Genomic DNA, 11,475 nt, shown 5'->3' with positions numbered 1-11,475 from the left:
AGCTGTGGTCTTCAACCCTGAGACAACTGCAGGGTGCATTTACTAAGCAATACCACAGGCTGCATTAAAATCGGTTCACGGACCATATTTGGCTCACCCTTGAGTTTGAGACCCCGGACCTACACACTGACCTGAAAGAAATGGATAGGTAAAAGCAAAGTCTACGATGTTGCTTTCCACTATCCTGTGTTTTCAGATCGAGAATCCGCTTCAGACTTACTGAGATGCACCCTTGTTCGGTTACGGACGTCAACTGGTTAGCATGGACAATTACATGAACATTATAAGGCGTTCTTTCCCCCTACTTCTTGGTTATCTCACAGATTTGGTATAGAGAAAAAGTTCTGTACCAAATATGGAGCACAGTATGGATATGCAATGCAATACAACGTCTCATAGCAGTATACATACCTGTGTGGGAGAGGACAGGTCTAGTCGACTGAAGGGTCTGGTAACAGCTCTCTTCTCAAACAGAGGGACTTCACAGCCCTGCAGGAAAACAAGAGGCAATATGTGAAACCACCCGTATGAAGGCAGAATGGTCTTGACAACAAGATCCAAACTGGATGAGACTAGGGCCTAGATTTAATCAGATCAAGCGTGAACTGGCGATAGCCGACACCCGCATAGCTGATGTTTTGGCGATTTCGAAGGTGTAACTGCTTTGGAGCTGTCTAATTGGTGCGCAGCTACTCTTGATCATTGTCACGAAGCCACACCCGTCCCACTCACGTTAGAAGTTCAGAACGAGAAGGTCTATCCTATATAGGAGAAATAATGACGCTCAAATTGAAAATGATTCAACAAAAATAATGAGGATTTCTATCAGCCTAATCTAGGTGTAGATTACATCTCATATTCTAATGTTCTAATGTTCGAACTGGGATTTTTCATAATGCGTGCAGTCAATGACAATGTCTGCTTTAAGTATAGTGCCAAGAGTCGCTAGTGGATTTGACCAGTCTAACGCATTTCCACCACACGATTTGCAGAGAACTGGACCATTCCATCTTGTTAGGGGTGGTTACCTGGTCAGGGAAGTCATTCCCCTCAATGTCATCGCCGTTGGAGTGTCCTCCAGGACTCTGGACGTCGATCCCATGACTCTCCAGGATTGCTGCTTCTTCTTCGAAAAAATAAAAACTTCTCCATAACATATCTGAGCCGTACGCACACACACTCTCATACACACTCACTCAACAACCCCCCCCCCCCCCCCGAGGGGTCGTAAACATTACCTATGTTGGCGCGTCTCTTGATCTCCTTGCGGCGGTTGGCAAACCAGTTGTAGACCTTCAGAGACGTGACTTTCTCCAGATCAGACAGCTTCTTCCCTGCACACACAGACGCACGCACCATATTCAAGCGTCCTTACTCCATAATTAATATTCAACATAAGTATGTACCTCTTGTTTTTCCATGTTTTCCTCCTGCTGGTTCTCACCTGGTTTCTGGATGACAGCGTTGCAGGCGTTAGCGATCTCCTCTCTTTTAGCTTCATCAGGGTACTGGTTGTCATTGAAGTAACTGGAAAATCAACAGGCAACATTCACATTCCTCCAAATCTAACGGCAAATCTGCTGCTTCCCCCAATCTCTCAACCTTTATCTATATTATAACAACCAAATCTGCTGCTTCCCCCAATCTCTCAACCTTTATCTATATTATAACAACCAAATCTGCTGCTTCCCCCAATCTCTCAACCTTTATCTATATTATAACAACCAAATCTGCTGCTTCCCCCAATCTCTCAACCTTTATCTATATTATAACAACCAAATCTGCTGCTTCCCCCAATCTCTCAACCTTTATCTATATTATAACAACCAAATCTGCTGCTTCCCCCAATCTCTCAACCTTTATCTATATTATAACAACCAAATCTGCTGCTTCCCCCAATCTCTCAACCTTTATCTATATTATAACAACCAAATCTGCTGCTTCCCCCAATCTCTCAACCTTTATCTATATTATAACAACCAAATCTGCTGCTTCCCCCAATCTCTCAACCTTTATCTATATTATAACAACCAAATCTGCTGCTTCCCCCAATCTCTCAACCTTTATCTATATTATAACAACCAAATCTCCCTCCCTCCTCAACTCTCTCTCCATCACTCCCCTTTCTCCTCCTCAACTCTCTCTCCATCACTCCCCTTTCTCCTCCTCACCTCTCTCTCCATCACTCCCCTTTCTCCTCCTCAACTCTCCATCACTCCCCTTTCTCCTCCTCAACTCTCCATCACTCCCCTTTCTCCTCCTCAACTCTCTCTCCATCACTCCCCTTTCTCCTCCTCAACTCTCTCTCCATCACTCCCCTTTCTCCTCCTCAACTCTCCATCACTCCCCTTTCTCCTCCTCAACTCTCCATCACTCCCCTTTCTCCTCCTCAACTCTCTCCATCACTCCCCTTTCTCCTCCTCAACTCTCTCTCCATCACTCCCCTTTCTCCTCCTCAACTCTCTCTCCATCACTCCCCTTTCTCCTCCTCAACTCTCTCTCCATCACTCCCCTTTCTCCTCCTCAACTCTCTCTCCATCACTCCCCTTTCTCCTCCTCAACTCTCTCTCCATCACTCCCCTTTCTCCTCCTCAACTCTCTCTCCATCACTCCCCTTTCTCCTCCTCAACTCTCTCTCCATCACTCCCCTTTCTCCTCCTCAACTCTCTCTCCATCACTCCCCTTTCTCCTCCTCACCTCTCTCTCCATCACTCCCCTTTCTCCATCACTCCCTCTCTCCTCAACTCTCTCTCCATCACTCCCCTTTCTCCTCCTCAACTCTCTCTCCATCACTCCCCTTTCTCCTCCTCAACTCTCTCTCCATCACTCCCCTTTCTCCTCCTCAACTCTCTCTCCATCACTCCCCTTTCTCCTCCTCAACTCTCTCTCCATCACTCCCCTTTCTCCTCCTCAACTCTCTCTCCATCACTCCCCTTTCTCCTCCTCAACTCTCTCTCCATCACTCCCCTTTCTCCTCCTCAACTCTCTCTCCATCACTCCCCTTTCTCCTCCTCAACTCTCTCTCCATCACTCCCCTTTCTCCTCCTCAACTCTCTCTCCATCACTCCCCTTTCTCCTCCTCAACTCTCTCTCCATCACTCCCCTTTCTCCTCCTCAACTCTCTCTCCATCACTCCCCTTTCTCCTCCTCAACTCTCTCTCCATCACTCCCCTTTCTCCTCCTCAACTCTCTCTCCATCACTCCCCTTTCTCCTCCTCAACTCTCTCTCCATCACTCCCCTTTCTCCTCCTCAACTCTCTCTCCATCACTCCCCTTTCTCCTCCTCACCTCTCCATCACTCCCCTTTCTCCTCCTCAACTCTCTCTCCATCACTCCCCTTTCTCCTCCTCAACTCTCTCTCCATCACTCCCCTTTCTCCTCCTCAACTCTCCATCACTCCCCTTTCTCCTCCTCACCTCTCCATCACTCCCCTTTCTCCTCCTCACCTCTCCATCACTCCCCTTTCTCCTCCTCAACTCTCTCTCCATCACTCCCCTTTCTCCTCCTCAACTCTCTCTCCATCACTCCCCTTTCTCCTCCTCAACTCTCTCTCCATCACTCCCCTTTCTCCTCCTCACCTCTCCATCACTCCCCTTTCTCCTCCTCAACTCTCTCTCCATCACTCCCCTTTCTCCTCCTCAACTCTCCATCACTCCCCTTTCTCCTCCTCACCTCTCCATCACTCCCCTTTCTCCTCCTCACCTCTCCATCACTCCCCTTTCTCCTCCTCAACTCTCTCTCCATCACTCCCCTTTCTCCTCCTCACCTCTCCATCACTCCCCTTTCTCCTCCTCAACTCTCTCTCCATCACTCCCCTTTCTCCTCCTCACCTCTCCATCACTCCCCTTTCTCCTCCTCAACTCTCTCTCCATCACTCCCCTTTCTCCTCCTCAACTCTCTCTCCATCACTCCCCTTTCTCCTCCTCACCTCTCCATCACTCCCCTTTCTCCTCCTCAACTCTCTCCATCACTCCCCTTTCTCCTCCTCAACTCTCTCTCCATCACTCCCCTTTCTCCTCCTCACCTCTCCATCACTCCCCTTTCTCCTCCTCAACTCTCTCTCCATCACTCCCCTTTCTCCTCCTCACCTCTCCATCACTCCCCTTTCTCCTCCTCAACTCTCTCTCCATCACTCCCCTTTCTCCTCCTCACCTCTCCATCACTCCCCTTTCTCCTCCTCAACTCTCTCCATCACTCCCCTTTCTCCTCCTCAACTCTCTCTCCATCACTCCCCTTTCTCCTCCTCACCTCTCCATCACTCCCCTTTCTCCTCCTCAACTCTCTCTCCATCACTCCCCTTTCTCCTCCTCAACTCTCTCTCCATCACTCCCCTTTCTCCTCCTCACCTCTCCATCACAGCCAGACATTCTTTCCTCCAGGTGAACCGACTGCCTCGGCGCAGACGGAAGCTCCCGGGGGTGGAGCTTATAGGGGGCGGAGTCTGCCGCCACTCAACCACATCCTCCAGAGACATGGGGGCGGGCCGCATCGTCAGAGTGGCACCTGTAGACACAACCGTGATGTCACCATGGAGACAACCCTCACGTAACCAAGATTGTATCAAGTGAACATCAGACATCTACTATTTGGAGTGCGCTCTCCTTTGGTTGTTGATGGAGTGCATTTTATGAAAAGGATTCAGCACCTTATTTCTTAGAAGAATTAAATGTTATATTGCGACTGTGTGGTGTGCATGTATGGAAATTAGGACTCATCTATACAAAGAGCGGTAGTGTTTTCGGCATAGATCAATAGCACTATCCTAATGAACAATGACGTCTGTAACCCTTATATACGGCCTGTAGCTGTAACACACATACAGCATTCTGATGATAAAATGTAGAGAGAGGTGGATTGGGACTGTGTCCATATGAAGATGTTGAAACTCAGGAACACCTTGAAACAGTCAATGGATGTTTTAAAAGACTAACATCCTAGATGTTACTTGTGCTTCCTGGGACTAGAACCTACGTATTTTTCTGACTCCATTCTATTTGACTCACACCTACCTATACATGCTTTTGATTGCAACTAAAATAAATGTTGAAATCTGCGGTCTAGATCAGGGATGGGCAACTTTGATGGGGGCCACAAAAAAACTATAAAAATTGCAGTTTTACAGCAAATTTCCTGCAATTCTACACATTTTTGTGGTTTTTAATATGATAAACAGATGATCACTGGGCCCCATCCCGGTCGGTAATTCGACAATGCTTATGGTTACCTGAGCGCTAGACTAATTTGCCAATCTAAAAACATTTAGCTGACATGGGCTAATTGAGTAACTGCTGATGCACAACCAAATTTTGAAATTGCACCTTGTGTGTTCTATTATTCTAACCTCTCAACAGTAAGTTGAGACCCCGACTGAGACCCTAAAATAAAGAACACTTTACCGGCAGTACTGCAGAGCTGGAGGCCCGGATGGGAGTAGCCCTGCCGTATGCAGCTAATACAGCAGTCGTCTATAGGTGCTGTGACATACACAGTCCACCAGGGCTCATCACTACACCCTCCCCTCCACACAGACAGAGAGGTGAGGCCGGTGTGATTTCACAGGTTTGCTTTTTATTTAAAAAATCAGTTTTGTCACCATGGTTATACAGTCACACACCAGTACTCTTTAAGGCCTAGCTATAGTCATCATCATAACATATTAAAATGAGGTTTATACCGTGCTTAAAGCACTTTACATTTCTACTCAATTGTCTTAGCGACGTCGTAGCGATACAACTACAAGTACTACTACTACTCATTATACACCAGCCAATAATGAGTATTTGAATATTTGCGGCTGTGATAGCTTATTGGCTGCTGTGCCCAGAGGGTAGGGAGGGACACGGAAAATGGGAAGTGACACATCTGGAAACAGGAAGGAGTCATAGACAGACAATGGGGTTGTAGGGGCAGAAACAGGTTGCAGGGGGGGGGTTGAAATGGGACGTAACAGCTCAGAGAATTGGACGGGACAAGTACTGTGAATGGAACATTTTGGGGGGGGGGTTTCAATACTGCATGGGGTGTGTCTGCAGAGTAGCTACAGTGCCTTGAAAAAGCATTCATACCCTTAGGATTTCTTCACATGTTTCTGTTAAAGTGGGATTTCAGTTGCAATTTTTTGTCAACAACCACAAAATACTCTAATGTCAATGACATGTTAAAGATGGATCGAAATTAAATAACTCATATAGTCGTTGCATAAGTATTCAGCACCCGGAGTCAGTACATGTTAGAAACCGCTTTCACAGCGATTATTGCCATGGGCCTTTTGGGGTAATTCTCAAAGGGCTTTACACACCTGGATTTGGCTATTTTATCCCATGATTGTTTTCATAATTCTTCAAGCTCTGTCAAGACGTTGGGGATCATGGCTAGAAAGCATTTTTCAAGTCTTTCCGCAGATTTAGGTCAAAACTGTAACTTGGCCACTCAGGAACACTCCCGGTCATCTTGGTAAGCAACTCCAGTGTAGATTTGACTTTGTGTTATTGGTTATTGTCCTGCTGAAAATGTGAATTCCTCTCAGAGACTGAAGCAGGTTTTCCCTCGAGGAGTTTGCCTGTACTAAGCTCCATCCCAGTTTTTTCATTTTACCCTGAAAAACGTCAGTATTTGCCGATGTGAAACACACCCACACCATGATGCCGCCACCAACCACCATGCTTGTTAATAAGGAGGGAGTTGCTCAGTGATGTGGTGTTGGATTTGCCCCAAACATAAGGTTGTGTATTTAGGCCAAAATGTGTTTTCCTTTTCCATGTTTTTCTTTTGCAGTATTACTTTAGTGCTTTTGTTGCATACTTTGAAATATTTGTATTCTTCTGTCATTTAAGTCATTCATTTAGGCTTGTCCAAACAAAGGGCCTGAATACTTATGCAACGACTATATTGTAGTTCTCATTTTTGTTATTGTTGACAGAAAAAACCTAACAATTAAATCAAATGTTAATCCCACTTTGTAACACAATAAAATGCAAAGAAATCCAAGGGGTCTAAATACCTTTGCAAAGCACTGTATGCCCATTGAAAGGGGGGGCACAAGACGGGGGCACAAGACGGCATGTGGGTAGTGTAGTCACATGGAGTGACTACAAATAAACACACTCAGATTTGGCATGAGTGCCCCCTAGAAAAGTGGATTGCATTGGGCCAAAACAACAGTTCAGGGATACATAGGGTGGATTTGGAAGGGCCATCACTATTTTCTAGCCCGAGACTATCAACAAATAGTTCATAGATTCACCCATCAGCTCTCATCATATAACCCCTCTAGTTTGGACAGGGTCTTAGAGAGTCCTCTAATAGTGGATGGAACGAGTGGAACAACTGAAGAGGGACTGGACAGATGGGAGGAGGCTGAGGGTGGGGGGGTCAGGGGGGCACAGAAGGGGGTCTGCCAGGGGGTGGAGGAGGTGGAGGTGGGGGGCATGGTGGGACTGGGTGGGGGGCTGGGCATGGGGGTGGTGGTGGTGGGCATTACCGGGGGTGGTCTTCTCCAACTGGTACCAGCGGTAGAAGGCCCTCTTCTTCTGTTCACTGAGGTCCGAGCCCTGCTGGAGCAGCCAGTGGGAGATACGACTCTGACTGATACCTGGAGAGAGGGGGAGCAAGGGAGAGAAAATGGAGGGAGGAAGTAAGAGAGAGAAAGACCGACAAAGAGAGTGAGAGAGAGGATGGCCCAGAGAGAGGGATTCATTAACTTGCCACTGCATATATACAGTGGATGAAGTACTTGCGGTTTCTCATTACATCCACACAAACACTAGTGACCACAGTTCCACTCCCACAGTCAAGTGCCATGTGTAGTGTGCTCTGTTAGCCACAAGGGGGCATACTGACCTGTGACCTGAGCCACCACGGCCTGAGAGATGCGCCTGTTCCCCAGGAACACCTTGATCTCCTCCTTGATTATGGCACTGTCCCTTCTGGAGGGAGAGAGAGGGGGAGAGGTGGTGAGTGTGAGGGAGGGAGGAGCGAGAGAGAGAGAGAGGTGGTGAGTGTGAGGGAGGAAAGAGAGAAAACAAAGAGCATTGTTCCCTTTTGCTAGGAAGATCGAACGAGAGGACGGTTCAAGGAAAAGAGAGAGGACGAGTGAAGTGAGAGATGTCTGTAGAACAAGCGAGAGAAACGGAGAGGAAGAGTGAAGTGAGAGATGTCTGTGGAACAAGCGAGAGAAACGGAGAGGAAGAGTGAAGAAGTGAGAGATGTCTGTGGAACAAGCGAGAGAAACGGAGAGGAAGAGTGAAGAAGTGAGAGATGTCTGTGGAACAAGCGAGAGAAACGGAGAGGACGAGTGAAGAAGTGAGAGATGTCTGTGGAACAAGCGAGAGAAACAGAGAGGATGAGTGTAAGAAGATAAGCCATGGATAGAGGGAGATATGATCAGCAAGTACAATGGCGTTGGAGAGGAAGCAAAGAGCCAATCAAAAGGGAAATATTTATTTTATTTTTTATTTAACTAGGCAAGTCAGTTAAGAACAAAATTCTTATTTACAATGACGGCCTACCCCGGGCCAAACCCGGACGACGCCTCTTGCACTGAGATGCAGTGCCTTAGACCGCTGCGCCACTCGGGAGCCCAATATGAGGGGTTGAGGAAAAGCAAGGAGAATATGGGTGATGGCAGAGAAAATGTGTCTGTGTGTCTGTGTGTGACCAAGTGCCGCTGCATGTGTGATTGTCAGACGGAAAGAGTGAATGTGACAAAAGCAGAGAGAGAGAGAGAGAGAGAGAGAGAGAGAGAGAGAGCGAGACGGAGAGAGATAGCGAAACAGAGAAGGAGAGCGAGCGAGAGAGAGCAGTTCTGATAGACGTGATGGAGCGCCTGCTGAACACTGGAGACACACAGTCTTTCTGTCGATACACTGCCTTCTCATTTACATTTATATTGATTCCCCTTCATGGAGAACGTGAGGGAGAATCAGGCAGCACTGAGCTGCCAGAAATCCACTGCTACTTTTCTCTCCCTCCATTTCATTTTCATCACTCCATCTAATCAATACTGCCTTTATCACTGGGCACACACTACAAAAGAGCAGCTGCAGGGTTGACAGGACACGTGTGTGTGTGTGTGTGTGTATAATATATATATATATATAGTGAGCCCGTATTTTATGTAGCAAACCAGAAAATAACATTACCTGCATATATTCCATTATTCAATTCATAGTTGATATCTTTCCAACCACTTCAACCAAAACTGTCCATTTAATAACCTATTGTGTGTTCATGTGTTTTTGGACAAGCATTGGTGAACTGATAACTGACTGGCCTCCCACCAATTTGGCCTGCTAATTGTGTGCAGGTGGTCAAAGGTGCAGGAGAGGCACCTGGTTTTCAGTGTAAGCGAGGAGGATGTGAGGAGTGTTTGCATCTTTGACACCTCTCCCTTTGTCTTTAGCCATTTGAACTCTGCCTGTTTCAAGTCTGTATTTATTAAAGTTATTTTTAAGTAAATCCCACTCTAGTCTAATTTCTTAATGTGAAAAGCATCAGCCTGCTTCACGGTGTGTCTGATTATGGTGTCTGTGTTTATAGACAGATATCACTTGACTCAGGCCTGGGGGGGGGGTCTAGCTCAGAACAAACCCATTCAAAAACCGACATGTTCAGGTAGTACAAAAGGTCATTAGTTTGGTTCCCATTTTGTGCCTATTGACTACCATCTAAATATATTCAGATAATGCTGTGTTCGTGTGCTATACGACACTCGGGACCTCCAAGTTCACATGAACACAAGTTATTTGCGTAGAGCTTCCTATTGGTTGATTCTGGTACTTTCAAGTGAGAAACTCGAGTTCAATGAGTTTCCAAGTCGGAAATGTCAGAGTTTCCTATTTCCAACTAGCACGTGAACGAGGCATAAGACTCCGGTTACTCCTCCTCACCTCATGAGTTGCTCCACTTTGTCGTCCACGTCTAGTTCCTCCTCGCTGGTCTCAAACCCGTAGCCTCTCCCCGTCACGCCACCACTAACCGCACTAACACTGATAGGAAACCGTGGTGGAGACAGCTTTCCGTTCGTCATGGCAACAATCTCTCCGCCGCCACCAACCCCACCACACCCGTTCTGAGCCACCGCTGCCAAAGCAACAGGGGCAGATACAACCGCCGGAGGGGGCGGCGACATATCATAGTTGTTGCTAGGTGACGGCGACAGACCACTCCCGCCATTCCCATTCGCCTGGTAACCAGTCTGTGTGGCGGCCGTGGACGTCGACGAAGACGCCACAGCATTATTGGACGACGTCATATTAGCATTGCTATTGGACGTCGGTCCCTGACCGACAGGCTGGGGCTGCGTCTGGGGGCGGCGTCCAAACTTGTGTCCGTGCTGGCGGTCCAGTCTGTCCAGGGTATCCAGGGCGTGGAGGATCTCTGGCTTGGTCATCCCCGTCCTCCTCAGCCGTTGGAGCAGGTCAATCTGCTCGATGGTGAAGCGAGGCTCATCGGTGAACTGAGACATCCTGGACAGAGAGAAGAGAGAGAGGAGTTGACATGGAGCGAGAGAGAGGGGAACGGTTAGATGGGATGGATGAAGAGGGAGAGAGAGAGAGATGGCGTGAGAGACGAGAGTTTAGGAGGAATGGATGGAGGGAGAAGGGTTTAAATGGAGGGAGAGCGAGAGTTCAGATCAGAAGGACAGATGAAAAGAGGAGGGAGAAGGAGAAGTTTAGATGAGACATATAGGGACAGATGGAGAGATGGGGAGCTGTGGCTGTCCAGAGAACAACCTCGAGCCCCTTAGACACTGGCACAGATCAAATAGAATTGCATAACACTGCTTATGTCTATGACCTAACCCATTATTATGAGTGAGACCATGGCAGCTCTTACAAAAGATTACGCTGAGACACGTATGCACTCAGAATCACACTAAAACATCACCCAGCTTACAGAGAAGTACACACAAATGGAAATTCCCGAAGAACCGCACTGTGCCGCACACACCTTATCTCCTCATCAGCGGCATGCTTAGAGAAGACTGGCTCAGCAGCTGCAGCCCAGATATGAAATGGATTATTCTATCAACCTCTTAGAGGGCTTTTAGAGCGAGAGAGAGAGAGAGAAGTAGAGGGAGAGACGGGGAGAATGAGGAAAAGGACATGAGAGGTAGGAGAGAGAGAGAAGAGAGGGATAGATGTGGAAAGGGATGGGACATATGGATAGACTTAGATAGATAGTGCGAAAGGGGGGGAGGGTGAGAGAGATGGAAATAGAGAGAGAGAGCAGACCTCATGTGTGTGCGAGAGAGAAAGAGCTGACAGAGAACACATGCATGAGAGAGAGAGTTGAAAGATTGAGAGGAGAAAGGGAGGGAGGGAGGAGGGGTTAACAGAGAGTGCGACTTGGGAAAAACGCCAAGAAAATGTTCCATCCTAAGCGGCCAACCTCCATATTTTCCCTTTGAAGAGGGCGGGGATGAGTCATAGGACAGTGTATAGGATATCACACAGACAGACATCAGCCCTCAGA

At 47.5% G+C, this 11,475-nt stretch overlaps 1 protein-coding gene across 3 annotated transcripts in view; it reads right to left on the bottom strand.

The window, feature by feature from the left end:
* Nucleotides 1-11,475, bottom strand: part of LOC109903897 (homeobox-containing protein 1) — a 39,487-nt gene that overhangs the window by 9,664 nt on the left and 18,348 nt on the right. For 2 of the 3 annotated variants that reach the window (XM_031788332.1, XM_031788333.1), the window contains exons 2-9: nt 9,888-10,466; nt 7,840-7,925; nt 7,481-7,591; nt 4,347-4,503; nt 1,445-1,527; nt 1,239-1,334; nt 1,029-1,126; nt 412-489 (exon numbers count right to left, since the gene is read on the bottom strand). In XM_031788332.1, coding sequence (XP_031644192.1) covers nt 412-489; nt 1,029-1,126; nt 1,239-1,334; nt 1,445-1,527; nt 4,347-4,503; nt 7,481-7,591; nt 7,840-7,925; nt 9,888-10,465 — 1,287 coding nt within the window. In that variant the 5' untranslated portion in view covers nt 10,466. The remainder of the gene's footprint in view (nt 1-411; nt 490-1,028; nt 1,127-1,238; nt 1,335-1,444; nt 1,528-4,346; nt 4,504-7,480; nt 7,592-7,839; nt 7,926-9,887; nt 10,467-11,475) is intronic. The other variant, XM_031788334.1, reaches the window with a different exon arrangement.

The sequence above is a fragment of the Oncorhynchus kisutch genome, linkage group LG14 (genome assembly GCF_002021735.2).
Source record: "Oncorhynchus kisutch isolate 150728-3 linkage group LG14, Okis_V2, whole genome shotgun sequence".
Taxonomy (NCBI): Eukaryota; Metazoa; Chordata; class Actinopteri; order Salmoniformes; family Salmonidae; genus Oncorhynchus; species Oncorhynchus kisutch.
Note: the sequence above shows the minus strand (reverse complement) of the source record. Positions and strands in the feature narration are given on the sequence as shown.